Source organism: Aphanomyces invadans (genome assembly GCF_000520115.1).
Source record: "Aphanomyces invadans strain NJM9701 unplaced genomic scaffold supercont1.11, whole genome shotgun sequence".
Taxonomy (NCBI): domain Eukaryota; phylum Oomycota; class Saprolegniomycetes; order Saprolegniales; family Verrucalvaceae; genus Aphanomyces; species Aphanomyces invadans.
Genome location: NW_008580156.1, coordinates 1,296,122 through 1,311,477, shown reverse-complemented (window position 1 = coordinate 1,311,477; position 15,356 = coordinate 1,296,122). Strand labels below are relative to the sequence as shown.

The following is a 15,356-nucleotide window of genomic DNA, read 5'->3' as shown; positions in this document are numbered from 1 at the left end:
GCTGAAAATATACAATGCAATAAAATTTCCAGCAAAACCCAACGTCGAAATAATATTACCGTTTACAAATATCAAGATATTGCACTAGTACCACGGGGGAAGGATTTCCGTCGTTCCCTGTATGCTGGCAAACGCACCTTCTATTATATAGTGTGTGTCACACTAAATCGGACATTCGTATCCACACTATTCAGCCACTAGTATGCACTCTGGTTGCACGTAGTGGTGTATACAGAGAGAGCGCCATTTTCTCCGGAGTAGTAGGTGTAGCGCTGTCGCCGTGCAAAGTTCTCTATTTAAGTACCTCCAGCGCGATGGCTCAAATTTTGTTTTAGAAGGGATACTTTTGATACGAAGATAAAGTGATTTTATTCATGGTAATGGTGCAAGTTACTCGTACAGGAGATTTGGACCAGCAATGCAACTTGCGCACTGGACACCACGGTCCACGTGATTTCCATCATGGGGCGGAAGAAGCGGCAATGGGCATTCCAGGAGGCGAACGACGGCAACTCTGTTGTGGCTGACTTGCGGAAGACGTCGGCAAGAGAGATGAAGTACGACAACATGCAGCAATCGTCAGCAATGCACATGGATCAGTCGTCCATGCTCCGAAAAAAGCTCCACCGCGATCGGATTCGCGAGTATCGTCGAGCGATGGTGCTCGAAGCCGAGTTTCTCACAGAGAAGGTCAACACGTTAGAAGCCAAGCTAGCGACATTCTTGTCACAGCAGCAAGAACGAGACAAACCACTGCGCAGTGGTCGTCGTCTTCCGTGGCATGAAGTTGCCAACGCGTTGAAAGAAGCAGCTGACGACAGCATCACCCTGCACGAGGACCTCACGAGGTTCGTCGAAGACAACAGGGTCTTGATTGTAGCGATGACGGTGTGGCGTAACCACCACAGTGCCATCCAGGCCTTTCCCCGCGCTAATACCACGACCTGGCGGAATACACATCTTGTCCTGCCTGAACCATCACGGCAGCACGGCTTCGAATGGATCACGAATCATATGCTACACCAAACGGCGAGCATTCTCGACCAGTGCGCATTCCCGCCAAACGACCCTTCTTTCCTCGATGTACGCTTCCACGCTCCAGATCCCAACGACGGCGTTGGTTACATTGCATCGCATCGGCACCAACTCATCTTGCACGGATCCATGCCCGACGTCGTAGAAGGCCTGGCCAAGCTCTATTTGCGAGATAAGCACACCGTCCCATTCATCGAAAAAGAAGATCTCGACACACAGGTAGCATTTTTCCCTGTTCTGAACAAATCTCAACTGTGTTAGTTCATGCAAGGGTACGGCCGGTATAGCCGGCATTGGACAGACCCGTCCAACCCGATTCACTTTCTGCGGCGGCTGCACACCCAGCGACGGCGAGCGACGTTCGTTGGATGCAACATTGCTGGCGACGACAAATACCCCATCACAGGGTACTCTCGCGACGCGTTAGCATGGTGCGCGAGGCATTCTTTGTCCTGTCCACGATGGTTCCTGAGTGCTATGTTTCATATTTTGCAGGATTGTCGTGACCGAACTCGAGCCGAATGTGCTGCTGTACCAAAACTACTTTATATGTTGTCAAGCTCGCGACCAACGAGGACGTCTTGTCGCGTTGAATGTGGACGCGGCACGCATTGGCCTGGACGGGACGTCGACCATGTCCGACTCGGACAAGTGGGCCGCGTTTCAAGCGCATTATGTGGAGTGGACAAGGAAATCCGTCGCCAACGCTGAGCGGTGGCTGCGGGAATACCTTCGAAGTGTGGCGTATGCACCAGAGAGTCACGCCCACGAGTCTGCATGACGTTCCCGTGTTTTGGCCGGACCTTTGTCGTAGCTTGGACGGACACGACGTATGGGGCAACATTCGTCTGGCAAACCTCCGTCTTCCTGACACGGTCGCGGGAATTCCACTAACAAAGACTCGATCTGTCGTGATGCCGTCCAATGTGGAGCCTTGAGAATTGTTGAGAACGACTCTCAATCGGATTTTTCAACGCAGCTATGTTCAGGTCTCGCATGACGAAGGCATCTACAACTGAACGGCACCGCCATGCTAGCTTTTGCCACGATGCAGTGCGCGTTTCGCGCCGTCCGCACCGCAAGCCCACAGCGGTTGCAAGTTACGTGTATCCGGATATTGTCATCGTTTTCCGGACATGCATTTTGAACAACCGGGGTGATGAAAGGGATCAACTTGCATGGCGTGAGTTCGTTCATCCACGCGGTGACGCGGTCGCCCAAGTTGCTCGTGCCGCATCTGTCCGTGAAGGGTACGATCGATCTCGCATGAAGCGCACATCACACGACTCCGTGCCAAATGTAGATTTGAACGATATTCCGTTTGCTCAGCTCCACGCGATGGGGTTCAAGGGCATCGTGTTCGACAAGGACAATACCCTCACGGTGCCGCACGCTTACGAAATCGTTCCGCATATTCAAGTACGTCTAGCAGCATTGCTGTAAACTCTGATCTTGTCGACAGGATGCACTGCGCAACTCCCAGCGCATCTTTGGTATGGATCGTGTCGTTGTCTTCTCCAATTCGGCGGGGTCGAGCGACGATTTGCCAAACTTTGACGGGGCTACTCGCGTCGAGAGCGAGCTCAAAGTCAACGTCCTACGCCATGGAGTAAAGGTGCTTGCCATGCTCTTCTTACATCGATGGATGGAACGACTGGATCTCAGGTGAGCCATCCTAGAAACCTCGCGGCATCGACGAAATGCAGCAAGCGCTGCAAGTACGGCCAGACGAGCTCATTATGATCGGCGATCGATACTCCACCGACGTCCTCTTTGGCAATTCCAATGGTTGAGCTCATCCATTTCATGAGCATTGTCATCGTCACATCGCGTTCAGGCATGCTCACGATTCGCACGGAACAGCTTTCGGTCGCCCACGAGTCTTCGCTCAACGCACTAGTACTCTGTCCATCTTGTTTCGACCATGTCATAACGTGCATTTGATGGCAGATGCAAGCGATTGAAAGCGCGATTCTCCAGCGCCTGCGCAGTCGAGGCATCGAAGCGCCAGTCCATCCTCGCTTCGACCCCTCGGTCATCTCGACGTCACAGTAGCTTTGCGCAGTTGGTGTCAATGCACACGCGCGATTTCGATCAACCGATTCGTTTGGTGGTAAGTTGACGTGAGGTCCGTCCTTTAGTGCATGCAGGCTCGATAGGTTGCTCGATAAATCTGCAACATATGCGTTCGAGCGGAGAAGGCACATGCCATCACGTCCGACCGAGTGAATTCTTTGTTCATCTGCAGCGCCCGCGCATGCGCACGCCAGCACCGCCATCTCCCATCTTACCCTGGATGCTCCTGGTCGACGAGCACGTTTCGCCGAGTCTCCACGGTTGAAATGACCTGTTCGTGTTGTATGATTTTGATCCATCGAATCCATAGCATGGCCACGACGTCCAAGTGGAACCTGCTGACGACTGTACATCATCAGCGTTGCTTTCGTCGGGCGATTTGGCCGCCATGAGCTGATCCACTTTGGCTCCATAACGGACTGATGACGAATCGACAACGTGTTTTGTTAAGTTGGTCGCGGCACTCTAGTTTGGCAGGCATTGCGAGTACACGTCCGAGTGCTTGACGCATTGCCAGCCCGGGTCGTTGCAGCACACGCCAAAGGGCCAATTTTGGCCGTTGCATTGGCTCCACTTCTCGGCGCACTGGGAGCCTGCGGTCGTGGGTTCTGGCGGAAACGTGATTGTGGCATCGGTCGAGTTGGTCATGTTGACGGGCGCCGTGACTGGATTTGGGTCACTCATATTCGGCAAGGCGGAGGCCGTTGTGAGCGGGACAGGGACTGTGAGCAGCGAGGTCACGGTGGGGGTCGTGGACGGAGATGCCGCCGAGAACACGCAACCACGAGCGCCAGACTGGATTCGTTGGCACGTGGCCGTGACAGGGGCCACGCACTGGCCGTTTGAGACGAAACTCTTGATGTTGGGCACACAATCCGCCGCCGCTACATCGCCTGCTTTGGGGCAAGCATCCCCTTCATCACCACAAATGGGACCCTCGACGCAGTACGTCGCATCGCCTTCGACGCTCACGTTCGTACAGCTGTGGACAAAGCACAGCGTCGAGATGGCAAACGTCACGAGGGCAGGTCGCATCGTAGTTAAGGTGAAAATGGAAATGAAAGTGCAGGCACGTATTTGTTTCGCCTAGTTGTTCCATTTTGGTCGCATGTCGAAGACGACAGAGTCTGCACAAGAAGCTGGGACGAGAGGTTGGCGGTGAAACTGTTGTTCGATGTACGGCTACATGCAGCATGGACTCGATGCATGCGATGGAATTCTTGCTACGGTGGAGCAACCAGTGCTGACTGCTGGTGTGCTGGCGAAGACCTAGCGACCTCAGAGTGGCGCGTTGGCAGCCAGATTTCTGTGGCATATACACATCAAACACGCGAACGAGCGAGAATTCTGACTCAAATTGGAATGTTTAGAATGCGGGACGGTGACGTGGAGTCTCAAGTGAGCTATGAAGTTTCCTGAGGAGGTTGTGGTCGCTGCGGGTAGGCTGTGCGGCGTCCTAGAACGGCGTTAGTCGAGGCGGAAGGAATGGCCTACATGGCATCAACATGTACCTTGGTACGAGTTTGTTTCAAAGTTCCAGTCGGGATCGGGGCCGATATCCTTCGAGCCCGAGTTCAGAAACGCTCCTCGTCGCACTTCAGTCACGGACAACGGTCCTTCCTTGGACAATGTGTTCTGGCCTTGCTTTCCCTTGACAATCACGTACGGCAGCGAGTACATTCCAAGTCCTGCCAAGAGGACAAGACCGCCGATCATTAGCGATGATTCTCGCTTCGATCGTAGCGCATGGCGCGCGCGGGCAGACATCGTCCGAGTGCCAATTGCGGTGGCGCACACGAAATAGCTATCCGGATATCGAACGATGCGGTATCCGAATGCTCCTCTCTTCCTTGGTGCCGTCACCAACGTAACCTTTGGCCTCAGGCTATCATGGTTGCGGTTGGCCATGCTGCTTTGCAGTTGGCGAAGGCAGAGCGAGGTAGAAGCAGTCGAGATGTGATCACAATAAGGACAGAAAGTGTGGGACAAGAACCCTTTGTTGTTCGTGACGAACATGCTCGTGCTACGGCGCCGGGACTTGGGCCCCCCACCAGTCGTCGCCAAACTCTCGGTCGAGGTCTCGCATGATCTTGTCGATGTCAAGATTCGGCTTGAGATTCACGGAAAAGTGGAGGGCAATCCGTGCATACTTCGCCACGTTTTTCCAGCCTCCGTACTGCGCTCGCAGGTAGAATCGCACGACGTTGTACGGCGTCTCCATGAGGTCGAGGATCGTGCGGTTCTCGCGTTCAATGCGCAAGTGGTGCCGAAAGTCGGACCGGCCACGGACGTTGTAGCTGACTTCCCACTTGGGCAGGACCTGTTTGTCTTGAGCTTCGTTCCAAACATCGAGTTCGCACCATGAGTACACGCCGCGATACGTTCCGTTCAAATCTGGCGAGTCGGCCCAACCCTGGTCGTGCGAGATGCATTCGATCGACATGCCGACACACCGACGCAGTTCAAGGGCGTCGTGGCCCATGTAGCCAGGGACGGTCACGTGCAAGTACTCGTGCTCCAGCGGAGCATCCCCGTCCACGTACTCGTTCGTTTCTTCGTAGAACTCGACCCAAAACCCGGCCATGTCCAAGATGGCATGGACCACGTGTCGTGGCAAGTGGAATTTGACAAGCACACATGCCGCATATACGATGCCTTCGGGGCTGTTGCGGTCGGGTCGTGCATCGCTGTCTTGCTGCCGACTTGTCAACGGATGGACTTTTGTCGGCCCGCCGCGGATCAGCCACACCGCGTTGTCGTCACCAGCCATCCTGTCGTGTAGCTGGTGCAGCTGTTCCGAGGCCGCCAGCGAGCGGCGTCTGGCGATCGCAATTGCCGGCCAACAACGGCAACCTGAGTTTGAGTAACCTTACACGGTACGGTGATCGTGCCACTGGCCAGGTGCCACTTGGGCGTCCTCGAGATTTTGTATGGATCGGCGTTTGGGTGCCAACCTTGTCGGGTGGCGCATTGCGTCGTACATCGCGAGTATTTGGTCTGGGGACAACGACTTATCCCCCCCGCACACTTCCACCCGACGCGACCTGACCACCTGCCATGCCATTCTACCGAGGCTACCCGCGGCAACGCGGCAACGCAGCCGACCACCCCACCGTGTACAACAAAGACGATTCGCTCGTGGATGCCGTGCGGTCAGGAGACGTCCAGCATGTCGCGGCCATGCTTCGCGACCCCACGTGCGACGTGAACGCCGTCGAGTTTGACCCAGACGATTGTTCAGAGGTGGATGCTATACGTCGTGGCATGCTTTCGTCGCGTCATGGCCTTGGTAGACCACGGCGCTCCTCCTCGTGGCGCGTCTCGGGCGAGCCGACATGGCCAAGTTGCTCCTGGCCCACCGAAACGTGCTTCTCAGTGTTGTGAATGAGGTACTTGTCGTGGCTCGATGAATACGATCCATGTCGACATCGTGGCTAGCTGGGAGAGACCCCGTTGATCGTGGCGAGTAAATGCGGCAACGTCGGAGTCGTCGACCTCCTCCTCAAGCATGTCCACGTACAAGTGAACGAGCTGTCCAGGGTATCGTTCTTCCTTCGTTTCGCGCAGACGTGCAGCTCCGTCGATATGTAGCACTATAGCCGTACCGCGCTCATGTACGCCTGTGACAATGGCCACACCGACGTTGTCGCTGCGCTTCTCCAGCACAAAGACATCAACGTGAACTTGGAGAACGAGGCAACGACTTTACGCACGCGTTGCTTTGTAGCTCACTTGTCGAGCGTGTAGAGCGAGGAGACGGCGCTCATGTTTGCCGCCAACGCGGCGATTTTGCGCATGCTCCTTGCCCGCCCCGAGATTCACTCGATCAACAAACGAAACACGGTGAGGAATATGCCGAAGTTTTGGATGCCCACACGCGCACACGCGTCCTCGTCTAGTCGGGCAATGCGGTTGTAAACCATGCAGCGTGGAGAGGCCTGACCGACGTCATGCAAGTGCTCCTGGCGCAACCGGACATCGACGTGAACTTTGAGAACCGAGTACGTGCGCGCCCGCTTTTGTTCCCGCCTGACCGACGACTAGGCTGGCAACACAGTGCTCTATCACGCATGCAGCGAAGGCTTCCCCGAAGTGGCTTGCATGCTATTGGCATGGCCCCACATCAACGTCAACTTTGGCTCGCGTGTACCATCTAGAGCGATGTGCTCAACGGGCTCAAGAACTCTGTCATGCGTAGACTGGATGCGAACCATTGATGGCTCCCTGCATCAAAGGACAAGCCACCGTCGTTCGCATGATGTTAACCAAGCCCGACATCAACGTAAATTTGTTCAAGGTGTGACTCGGTAGTTGCAATTTGCACCGACTCGTTCGGAACAGGACGGCACGACGCCGCTGCATGCGGCCATCAAGCACGATCACTTGGACGTTGTCGATGCCTTGCTGGACGGCGCGCCTTGCCTTCGAGCCGATCGGCGCGACGACGTACGTCCATTCCGTTGGATGCGATTGTGATCGCTCACAGCCATCCATGTTTGTGTGTGTGCCGTCGACTAGTACGGCTTGACCGGGTTTGAATACGCCATGAAATTGAAACGCTACTACATTGCGGAGCGGTTTGTCCATCACGACGTTGGCGACATTCCGTTGGTGTACGAGGTACGCCTTGCATCGACGGCCTCTTGTGCCTGACTCGATTCCAAGAACGCGTTGCTCCTCGAGTACTTGGCGCCGTGGTTGTCGGTGGTGTCGGCACGGGCCCTCCTTCTCCGCGACCTGCCGGTCCACGTTGCAAACGGCGTGCTCCGATCAAACGAGAGCCACTCGTATTCGTGGTCCAAGTTCCTCGATTCGAGTGTCGCTGTGCCGCCATCCGTCCGTATCGACACGATTCGGTCGTTGCACACGTTTGCATCGGTCGTGGACAACGCCGAGTTGATCAAAGAGTTGGCATATGCCAAGGACGAGCACGGCCGCGACGCGCTGCACACGACTGACGCGACGACGCGGGAGTTTTTGAAGGGCGTGATCCACTTTTGTGGACGGTACGATATCTTTGACGGGCCACCGATTCACGTGAGCGCGACGGCGGTGGTCGTGCATGCATACGACCACGGGATTTGCATGCAAGTGTTTGACGAGTTCGCCGAAGACAACGGACAACTGACCGAGGACGGGTTCGTCGCATGCAGCCAGACGCTAGGGCGCTTGTCCACGGATCGCAACGCGACCCACATGAAGGTACCGAGTCGTCGGCACAGCGTGCTTGACGACCGACGTAGTTTGAGCGCGAGGCGGACTCGTGGAAGAAGGAATTTGAGCTCTGGGACAAGGACGGCAACCGGGAAATGTCGGCGGAGGAGTTCCTGCGGTACTGCGGGCAGTACTTTGGCGGAAAATTGAAGGTCGCGATGAAATTCATGCGCCACAAAGACGAGTACGATCGCGAAGTCCGCGCGCGGCGGGGACTCGACCCGACGTGTGTGCTGGCGCTGCTGCCGTCGCTAGACGCCACGACGTTCGCAACGCACGTTGGACGATTGAAACTCCACGACGACGCGCTCGACATGGCCGTGTATCCTCATGTCGTTGTGATGCCGGCCGCCGATCGGAGTTTGGAGGACATTTTCCAAAAGGAACGACCGAGCGATAAACTCGTGCGAAGCATGCTCTTTGACGTGACGACCGCGCTCCGCCATCTCCACGACCACGGGCTCGTCCACGGCGACGTCAAGAAGCTCAACGTGCTCCGTGTTCACAACCAACTCAAACTGATCGATCTGGACGCGGCCGTCAGGATCGGACATCCTGTCGGGATGAAATTCAGCTCCGGCAACCTGCCACCAGGTACTAGCGGCGGTGTGGCATCGAGCGTTGTCATCAACTCGTGTAGAGATGTTTTACGTGCTCCGAAACGCCGACGAAGCGGACCAGGTGGCGCAGTACTGGCGCGGCGTCGACGCAGACGAATGGCGCAAGGTCAAACCACGCGAGAATGTCGTCGTCAAGTCGTTCCGTCCGGAATTCGAAAGTCAAGACGGGGCGCTGCCGTACGACCTCGTTGACGCCGCCGAGGCGCTCGACGTGTGGGCGCTCGGGTGCATGATGTACCAAATGTGGAGCGGAGTCGAGCTCAACCCCACCGACGTCAACCAAGACGTAGTGTCCGATCGCATGCTCGCTGCGGCATCTTGGACGGACGAGTTGCTGTCCCAGCGTCTGCGGGCCAACATCGCCGACCCGATCGCGCTCGACCTCGCGTCCCGCCTCCTCATCGTCGATCCCAATGCTCGGTGGAATCTCGACCGCGTGCTGTCGCACGCGTACTTTTCCGGAGAAGTGGCCACGTCCGCTCTAGTGAACCAAATCGTGCTGCTGGAGCAAAGCCAGCACGATTTGAATCAAACGTTTGTCGAGTTGACAGCCACCTTGCAGGAAACCACGATCGCCGCCAACGTCCGCGACCGGGTGCGAGAGGCCCAGGAATCCATCGTGCGGGCCGTGTTCGACGTGTCGGGGGTGTCGGTGCCAACGTCGTTCGTCTTGCTACCTCCAGTTGGCTCTGACGCGTCGACGAAGAGTCCCGCTGACGTGAACTCGACCATCGCCTTTCTCGGCCACCTCTTTCAGTTCGGAGCCGCCATCGCTGACACGTCCAGCAGCTCGGACGAGTCGGCGCGCGCTGTTTTGGCGAATGCGTTTGCCGCCGATGGTCTCGACTTGTACTTGGTCGATGAAATGACGGGCGACGTCGTGCGAGACGACCCGAACGGCGTGTACCCCATCCACGTTCCGATCAACTCGATGTTCATCGCGGCGGCGTTGCCGTGTGTCCAAGGCGCATTGGCACTTCTACAGAAATGCCACGGAGTGAGCTTCGTCTTGTCTCTGGTGGACAGCAGCCTTGGAGTCGCCGTCGACAAGTCCGTGCCGCGTGAACTTGAGTCGACGTTGCAGAGCATTCTTCCGTTGCTCACGACGCCGCTGGGGCCATTTGAAGTTGCTACAGCAAGCAGCGATGGTACCGTCAACAATGCAAACAAGCTCGATGTGAGGGCACACGAGCTCGAGCAATTTTTCGCCCAACACGACGTGGACAGGACGTTCGCCGGGTTGTCGCGCAAGCTGTTGGCGGACGGTCGCGTTGTCTGGACCAAGGAGCCGTCGACGACTCCGACGTGTGTAGATAGCGTGTGATTCTGTGAAAAAGACTCGTTGGGCTATCGGAGGGTCATCGAGCGGACGGACCCGACGCATTCGTCATCGCACTACATCGTCGGTAGGGAGCTGGTCGCTACGAAGCTCGTGTGGTGCGCCGGGATGTGAACCACAAACGATTCCTTGGAGAATATATATATATATATATATGGGACCGTCCGACGTCCGGCTGCCTTCTTTTGCGGTTGTGCAACAGGATGGTGGACGGAAAGACAAGGCGGCTGGGCGGTCGAGTGCCTTGGACTGGCATCGCTGTCCATGTATTGCCTGGAGTTGTGTGCTTCAATAGGCCATGAGGACTGCGACTGGCCAGCCCTGGCCACTGGCGCCACCGCGCCCATGACGTGCACTCCGTTTCATCGTTGAGTTCGTGGGTTGCAAAACCACGACAAGGAGGTGACAAAGCTGGGCTGAATCGGACGTCGGATGCTCCCGCGGGTAATCGCAACTGGATCGAGCTACCACGGGCGACACGACAGAAAGCCCGTCGTCGCGAGCCTCGCGACTTCGCATGGACCATCGAGAGCCTTCCCATGCACCGCAGAACAAATTGGCTATGAAAGGTGGATTGGTCGATATATTCGGCCTGCAAAATATCATATATGCATATTTTGATCGGATTAACCAACAAGAAAGATGTATCGCATCCGCATTCGGTCGACGGCAGGCGGCGCGGCGGTGCTTGAAGTCGATCCGGCATGCAGCTTTCTAGAGTTCCAAGGTATGCGCGCCGTGAAATAGTGTCCCGTGTGAATGACTGCTGTGCGCAGAGAAGGCTCTCGCTGCAGCTTCACTGCGCGGCCCGCCGTCAGCGTACACATGTAGGACTTCCATGTTCCTCACGTTGTGTGAACGATTCGCTCGTAGATCGCGGGGGCTTCCCACCAAAACAAATTGAAGCAGCTGCTGACGAGCCTATCCGGTCCATCTTTCACTCGTCAGACACCGTGGTCCTGGAGCACTTGGCGCCGACGTCCACGCGACCTCGTCGCCAGACAAAAAGCAAACGAACTTTCGCCGGCGTCGGGGTCAAGCTCGGGACTTGTGCATCAGAGCCAAACATGACACCTTCGTCTGCCGAACCAGCGCAACCAACGTCCAAGAAGGCCGCCGTCATTTCCGTTCCGAATCGTAAAAGGTTTCATGGGACTGGTATTGCGCTCAACCACAGCTCCACCGACGTTCCTGCGTCGTCGCCACCGGTGTCCATCGGAGGTAGCAGCGTTGATTCGACCTCTGGAAAACGCCGTCGCAAGATTGCTGCCATCCATTTGGGCAGCAAGGCCGACGTTGAAACGACGCTCGTGGATGCGGTCAGTGGGAGCGGTCACTCCACACGGGACAAATTCCTACGCAAGGCCACCAAGCAAGCAGTGGTCCACCAATACGACATGACACTCGCCAACGCGCGATTGAGCGCCGCATGGTCGAACAAATTTTCGATCCAAGTCCTGTCGCACGGACGGATGCGCGTTCGATTTCTCGCCGGCGTGCGAACTTGGAAAGAGGAGGACGTCGACTGCCTACAACCGACTGAACTCCGCACCGCGCTCAAGTACGTGGTGCTTGCGGGCGGCGGTGAGAAGGAAATGCTCAAGCCGTTCAACATGGCGCAAGTATCGCCACGGTAACGGCCCCCTCTGTGCATGCATAGACTGACCGAACTGCAGGGTCTTTTGGAGTTTGGCCCGACTTTACAATGGTGACGTCGGCCTGGGCCTCCAAACTCTGCTGCCAGAGGAAGATTGGGCGTTCTTGGATACACGGACGCGGTGGGCAACACCATGACCTTGGCGAGATGCACAATTTGATGCATGGTACCTGTGTACGTGATAGAGTGCTCTCTGCAAAGGCATTAGAAGCCCAGGTACAAGTCGCATGTTGCCATCTCAATGTTCATGTTATTGGCAGGCGACGGGCGGCGGCAGATGGCGGCGGGAGGACCCGGCCCCAGCGATGGAACCCGTGCCAGCATTGCCTATCGACTTGACAACGGCCTCTCCAGACAACGGGGAAGGCAAGATAATCGCCGAGAACGTCATCGACCCCCGTGTGATGCGAAATGCCGTGGCTCGCGCAGCCATGGCTCGACTTCAACTCGCAGCCAATTCCACTCGCGACGAGAGCGCGCTTTCTACGACTCTGTCGCATCCCGTCCACGCCGCTCGAGATGGTGGAAGACGTTCCAGTTCAACCAACTGCGAGAACGACATGGATGACGTTCTCACTGTCGTGTGCGATGCATGCGGCAAAGCACGTGTGGTGCGCCAGTTGGACGCAGCAAGGAGCGGCATTGTCTCGGCGGAAGGTGGCGCTGACGTCCACGACCAGCAGCCATGGACATGTCTCCAGGTATGCGCGATGCCCACTTGTGCGCACTACTGAAATTCGAGACGAATGCTGCTTGACACCCGTTCCAGCTATGGAATCGCGTCGGCGGCTGTACCTTGGTGGACGACGAAGTATTGCGAGTGGTGCAAGACGACGCGACCGTGGCGCAAAACTTGGACGCCGTGGGCATCAAGTGCCGGACAGATCTCGCAAATGCCGAGTCGGAGGCGCTCTTTTCAGCTTGGCGTCGGGCGTTTCCGAGTTGCGCGATCACGCTCGATTCATTGGATGGCTTCGTGCAAGAGGTATCACCATGGAGGAGGCTGCTGTCTACATTGTCAGGGTGATGATCGCGGATCGTACGCAGGCGCGACGTCAAGAATTGGATGAATGCATGCACCAACAAATCGTACAAGATGCCTCGGATAGAGTGTTGCCAGCATTGGAAGCCGTCAAGCTGGCGACTCCTCACGACCTCGTGGCCACTCCAGCGGATCTCATCGTGCGGGACCTCGTCCCTTGGGTCCCAGAGGTCAACCAGGTCATTGTTGAAGCGTGGAAGCAGCATGCTCGAGATGCCATGGAACGGACACCGTGGATGGCCGAGTGGCGCAGCGTATAGGTAGCCTACAGCCCGCGCGACAACGGTGCAAACTGCTAGGATCTCAGTCCTTCGATGCCAGAGGTGTGCCAAGACGATGTGCGATGCTCGAGCGGTAGCACGTGGTTTGGCACGCCGATTCAAAGCTCTGGTGAATGCGACCAGACCATTATTCCATCGTGGTTTGGTGTTGCTTTGACCAGGTTATGACAACGCTTTCAACCACACGACGAGCCACACGACGCCGAACGACGTGGACGGCACTCGCGCGGCCTTGGACGGTGGCAGTGGGTCCTGGCAGTAGTCTCCGCACCAGCCAGGGTCGCACACACAAACACCGCCCCGGCCACAGTACCCCTGGTTGCCACACACTTGGCCGTCGATTTCGCACAGGACTACACCGAGCAAGACAGCCGATGAGACATCGTCCTCGGCTCCACGACATGCATGGATGGCTCTCGGACGTACAGAAATCGGTGGACCGAAACACGTCCGACACTTTGTGATCTCCAGACGACCCTGCAATCAACAACACTGCGGGCACCGTGACCTCGTCGTAGTACCGAGCGGTCGCGCACGTTCCACATCCATCCGATGTTTGCGTGCTCAGTTGGTACAGGTTTCCAACGAGTTGGGACGTTGTTGTCGCAGCAGGCGGTGGTATCGACGAGTTGCACTGGCCGATCAAGGTGCCGCTCAGGACCGTCGCTTTGTCGTTGGTCGTGCACTGGGTGCCGCACACGTTTACCGATGCCGACAGGTTTCGCTGGTGCAGGACAACTATACAACGACACCGAGTCGGCATGAAAAGACGTCCCCAGAAGGGATCGAATCAAGCAAGCACCTGAGTGGCCCCACTTGCCAAAGCACACCTTTTTATCGCCCATGGTGACCTGACACCACTCGACCGTCGACTGGCCGAGGCGGTCGGAGCTCGTCCCGATCCACGATTCTATCCACACACGAAATGGTGACATTGTTGTTGGCCAACGTACTGCGCACCTCCATCGCGAGTCACCCACACGTCCGAGTACGTGAACATGGAGTGGACGCCATTGCCAATTCGGCCGCCGCCAAACATCCATAGCCGGGGGCCTTGAATCGCATCGCCTTGCGTCAACGAATTGAACGAGATGGCCGCAGTCCAAGCACGGGCAGGCCACGGAGCGGCCGCCGTTTGCTGGGTCCACGAATCTACAAACGCACGAGCATCAACTTGGTTTGCACGTCGACGTGACAGACTTGACTTGTCCAAGCTCCAAACGTCGTTCATAAGCTCGCTGTTTCTGCCCCATCCCGCCAGGAGAAACACGACGTCCTGTGTCGAGGCATCGCCCACCGTCGCGTTCTTCACCTGGTGGTTCACACACGAATGGGCAGCTCGAGGAGACCACTCTGGCGTGGCCATTTGCTTCCAACTGCCTGTAACTCGAACGTCAAACGCAACCACGATGCTGCCTTCATCACATCCATACATTCTCACCTTGCACGATCGAGTCTGTGGACCACACTTCGTTGTTCAATGGAGTCCCCCCGGCGACCCAAAACCGCTGATTAAACACAAACGCGCAATGCCAGCCTCGTGGACTCCATGGCACAGCATATGTCACCATTTCCCATGTCTCTAACGCCATGGTTTAGCCAGAACAGGATGGAAGGGAGCGAAGTACGGCCGTCGCGAGTGTACCAAATGTCGTTGGCAGGAATGGGACTGAAGCCGCCCATGAGTACCATAATTGGTGTATTCTTGAGCGCTGGTTCTGGAAACACCGTCAACGAGTGGCCAAACCGGCGCGGAAACGGTGCTTCATCAACGACAGCACGCCACATGTTGCCGTCGATAGAAGTCCACACGTCGGACCGCCGGGTCGTATCAATCAGCTGCCGCGTCGTGTACTTGTCTGTTTGCCCACCGACAACCCAAATCTTCCCCAGGAACATGGCGCTCGCATGGCCTACACAGTGCACGTCGTCAGTGGCATAACTCGGTTCTGCTGCTTCGGCGTGACCATCGCGCGCGTGGAAGCCCATCTCGCTGGCCTTCAGATGTTCCCACGTGGGTGCGTCTGTTTGCTCTGTTGGGCATGGGTTTGCATGCAGCCAACGGACCAGTGCTGCCAGCACGGTCCATCTA

The 15,356-nt window shown here is 56.8% G+C and overlaps 8 protein-coding genes across 12 annotated transcripts; 4 read left to right on the top strand and 4 right to left on the bottom strand.

Annotated features, from left to right (window-relative positions):
• The first annotated feature begins 427 nt into the window (after positions 1–427).
• H310_06509 lies at positions 428–1,973 on the top strand. Of its 2 annotated transcripts, none has more exons than XM_008871613.1 (3): positions 428–1,254; positions 1,307–1,466; positions 1,531–1,973. In XM_008871613.1, the coding sequence occupies exons 1-2, from the start codon at positions 463–465 to the stop codon at positions 1,460–1,462; spliced, it is 948 nt and encodes a 315-aa protein (XP_008869835.1). In that variant the 5' UTR covers positions 428–462; the 3' UTR covers positions 1,463–1,466; positions 1,531–1,973. The 2 variants fall into 2 exon arrangements, with proteins under 2 accessions (XP_008869835.1, XP_008869834.1); XM_008871612.1 differs by having other exon boundaries at positions 1,297–1,466.
• A 202-nt stretch (positions 1,974–2,175) lies between these two features.
• On the top strand, positions 2,176–3,561 carry H310_06508 (HAD phosphatase, family IIIA). Of its 3 annotated transcripts, none has more exons than XM_008871609.1 (7): positions 2,176–2,285; positions 2,339–2,454; positions 2,498–2,650; positions 2,715–2,823; positions 2,873–2,934; positions 2,986–3,371; positions 3,422–3,561. In XM_008871609.1, exons 1-6 carry the CDS (start codon positions 2,195–2,197, stop codon positions 3,088–3,090), a joined length of 636 nt encoding a protein of 211 aa, XP_008869831.1. In that variant the 5' UTR covers positions 2,176–2,194; the 3' UTR covers positions 3,091–3,371; positions 3,422–3,561. The 3 variants fall into 3 exon arrangements, with proteins under 3 accessions (XP_008869831.1, XP_008869833.1, XP_008869832.1); XM_008871610.1 differs by lacking the exon at positions 3,422–3,561 and having other exon boundaries at positions 2,190–2,285; positions 2,986–3,148; positions 3,195–3,282; XM_008871611.1 differs by lacking the exons at positions 2,873–2,934; positions 2,986–3,371; positions 3,422–3,561 and having other exon boundaries at positions 2,181–2,285; positions 2,715–2,867.
• H310_06507 (hypothetical protein) lies at positions 3,373–4,168 on the bottom strand. Its single transcript, XM_008871608.1, has one exon. It carries the CDS (start codon positions 4,144–4,146, stop codon positions 3,577–3,579), a length of 570 nt encoding a protein of 189 aa, XP_008869830.1. The 5' UTR covers positions 4,147–4,168; the 3' UTR covers positions 3,373–3,576.
• A 280-nt stretch (positions 4,169–4,448) lies between these two features.
• On the bottom strand, positions 4,449–4,922 carry H310_06506 (hypothetical protein). The gene is made up of 2 exons (XM_008871607.1): positions 4,623–4,922; positions 4,449–4,567 (listed from the first exon to the last, which is right to left on the bottom strand). Exons 1-2 carry the CDS (start codon positions 4,876–4,878, stop codon positions 4,515–4,517), a joined length of 309 nt encoding a protein of 102 aa, XP_008869829.1. The 5' UTR covers positions 4,879–4,922; the 3' UTR covers positions 4,449–4,514.
• Positions 4,923–5,047: 125 nt separating this feature from the next.
• H310_06505 (hypothetical protein) lies at positions 5,048–5,998 on the bottom strand. Its single transcript, XM_008871606.1, has one exon. It carries the CDS (start codon positions 5,879–5,881, stop codon positions 5,135–5,137), a length of 747 nt encoding a protein of 248 aa, XP_008869828.1. The 5' UTR covers positions 5,882–5,998; the 3' UTR covers positions 5,048–5,134.
• Positions 5,999–6,040: 42 nt separating this feature from the next.
• On the top strand, positions 6,041–10,308 carry H310_06504 (serine/threonine protein kinase). The gene is made up of 13 exons (XM_008871605.1): positions 6,041–6,354; positions 6,405–6,500; positions 6,550–6,651; positions 6,703–6,807; positions 6,859–6,954; positions 7,011–7,112; positions 7,156–7,257; positions 7,310–7,408; positions 7,453–7,557; positions 7,630–7,731; positions 7,777–8,313; positions 8,355–8,919; positions 8,966–10,308. The coding sequence occupies exons 1-13, from the start codon at positions 6,169–6,171 to the stop codon at positions 10,267–10,269; spliced, it is 3,501 nt and encodes a 1,166-aa protein (XP_008869827.1). The 5' UTR covers positions 6,041–6,168; the 3' UTR covers positions 10,270–10,308.
• A 602-nt stretch (positions 10,309–10,910) lies between these two features.
• Positions 10,911–13,399, top strand: H310_06503. 2 transcript variants are annotated; one of them, XM_008871603.1, is made up of 8 exons: positions 10,911–11,011; positions 11,061–11,111; positions 11,158–11,917; positions 11,961–12,062; positions 12,127–12,157; positions 12,202–12,642; positions 12,711–12,926; positions 12,989–13,399. In XM_008871603.1, exons 1-8 carry the CDS (start codon positions 10,927–10,929, stop codon positions 13,241–13,243), a joined length of 1,941 nt encoding a protein of 646 aa, XP_008869825.1. In that variant the 5' UTR covers positions 10,911–10,926; the 3' UTR covers positions 13,244–13,399. The 2 variants fall into 2 exon arrangements, with proteins under 2 accessions (XP_008869825.1, XP_008869826.1); XM_008871604.1 differs by lacking the exon at positions 11,061–11,111.
• A 27-nt stretch (positions 13,400–13,426) lies between these two features.
• H310_06502 (hypothetical protein) lies at positions 13,427–15,253 on the bottom strand (the record flags this gene model as incomplete). Its single annotated transcript, XM_008871602.1, has 7 exons — positions 13,427–13,617; positions 13,691–14,002; positions 14,067–14,174; positions 14,225–14,416; positions 14,465–14,644; positions 14,706–14,846; positions 14,893–15,253. 7 exons carry the CDS (start codon positions 15,251–15,253, stop codon positions 13,427–13,429), a joined length of 1,485 nt encoding a protein of 494 aa, XP_008869824.1.
• Positions 15,254–15,356: the final 103 nt, after the last annotated feature.

Bases quoted from the DNA above. Each gene is read 5' to 3' on its own strand.
- H310_06509 (XM_008871612.1), top strand. From the start codon at position 463: ATGGGGCGGAAGAAGCGGCAATGGGCATTCCAGGAGGCGAACGACGGC. The intron at 1,255-1,296 runs GTAGCATTTTTC...CAACTGTGTTAG, and splicing joins AAGAAGATCTCGACACACAG to TTCATGCAAGGGTACGGCCG. The intron at 1,467-1,530 runs GTGCGCGAGGCA...CATATTTTGCAG, and splicing joins TCTCGCGACGCGTTAGCATG to GATTGTCGTGACCGAACTCG.
- H310_06504 (XM_008871605.1), top strand. From the start codon at position 6,169: ATGCCATTCTACCGAGGCTACCCGCGGCAACGCGGCAACGCAGCCGAC. The intron at 7,409-7,452 runs GTGTGACTCGGT...CGTTCGGAACAG, and splicing joins TCAACGTAAATTTGTTCAAG to GACGGCACGACGCCGCTGCA. The intron at 7,732-7,776 runs GTACGCCTTGCA...CTCGATTCCAAG, and splicing joins ACATTCCGTTGGTGTACGAG to AACGCGTTGCTCCTCGAGTA.
- H310_06507 (XM_008871608.1), bottom strand. From the start codon at position 4,146: ATGCGACCTGCCCTCGTGACGTTTGCCATCTCGACGCTGTGCTTTGTC.
- H310_06506 (XM_008871607.1), bottom strand. From the start codon at position 4,878: ATGTCTGCCCGCGCGCGCCATGCGCTACGATCGAAGCGAGAATCATCG. The intron at 4,568-4,622 runs GTACATGTTGAT...ACGCCGTTCTAG, and splicing joins TGAAACAAACTCGTACCAAG to GACGCCGCACAGCCTACCCG.
- H310_06503 (XM_008871603.1), top strand. From the start codon at position 10,927: ATGTATCGCATCCGCATTCGGTCGACGGCAGGCGGCGCGGCGGTGCTT. The intron at 11,918-11,960 runs GTAACGGCCCCC...ACCGAACTGCAG, and splicing joins ATGGCGCAAGTATCGCCACG to GGTCTTTTGGAGTTTGGCCC. The intron at 12,643-12,710 runs GTATGCGCGATG...CACCCGTTCCAG, and splicing joins AGCCATGGACATGTCTCCAG to CTATGGAATCGCGTCGGCGG.
- H310_06508 (XM_008871609.1), top strand. From the start codon at position 2,195: ATGAAAGGGATCAACTTGCATGGCGTGAGTTCGTTCATCCACGCGGTG. The intron at 2,286-2,338 runs GTACGATCGATC...TGCCAAATGTAG, and splicing joins GCCGCATCTGTCCGTGAAGG to ATTTGAACGATATTCCGTTT. The intron at 2,455-2,497 runs GTACGTCTAGCA...TCTTGTCGACAG, and splicing joins AAATCGTTCCGCATATTCAA to GATGCACTGCGCAACTCCCA.
- H310_06505 (XM_008871606.1), bottom strand. From the start codon at position 5,881: ATGGCTGGTGACGACAACGCGGTGTGGCTGATCCGCGGCGGGCCGACA.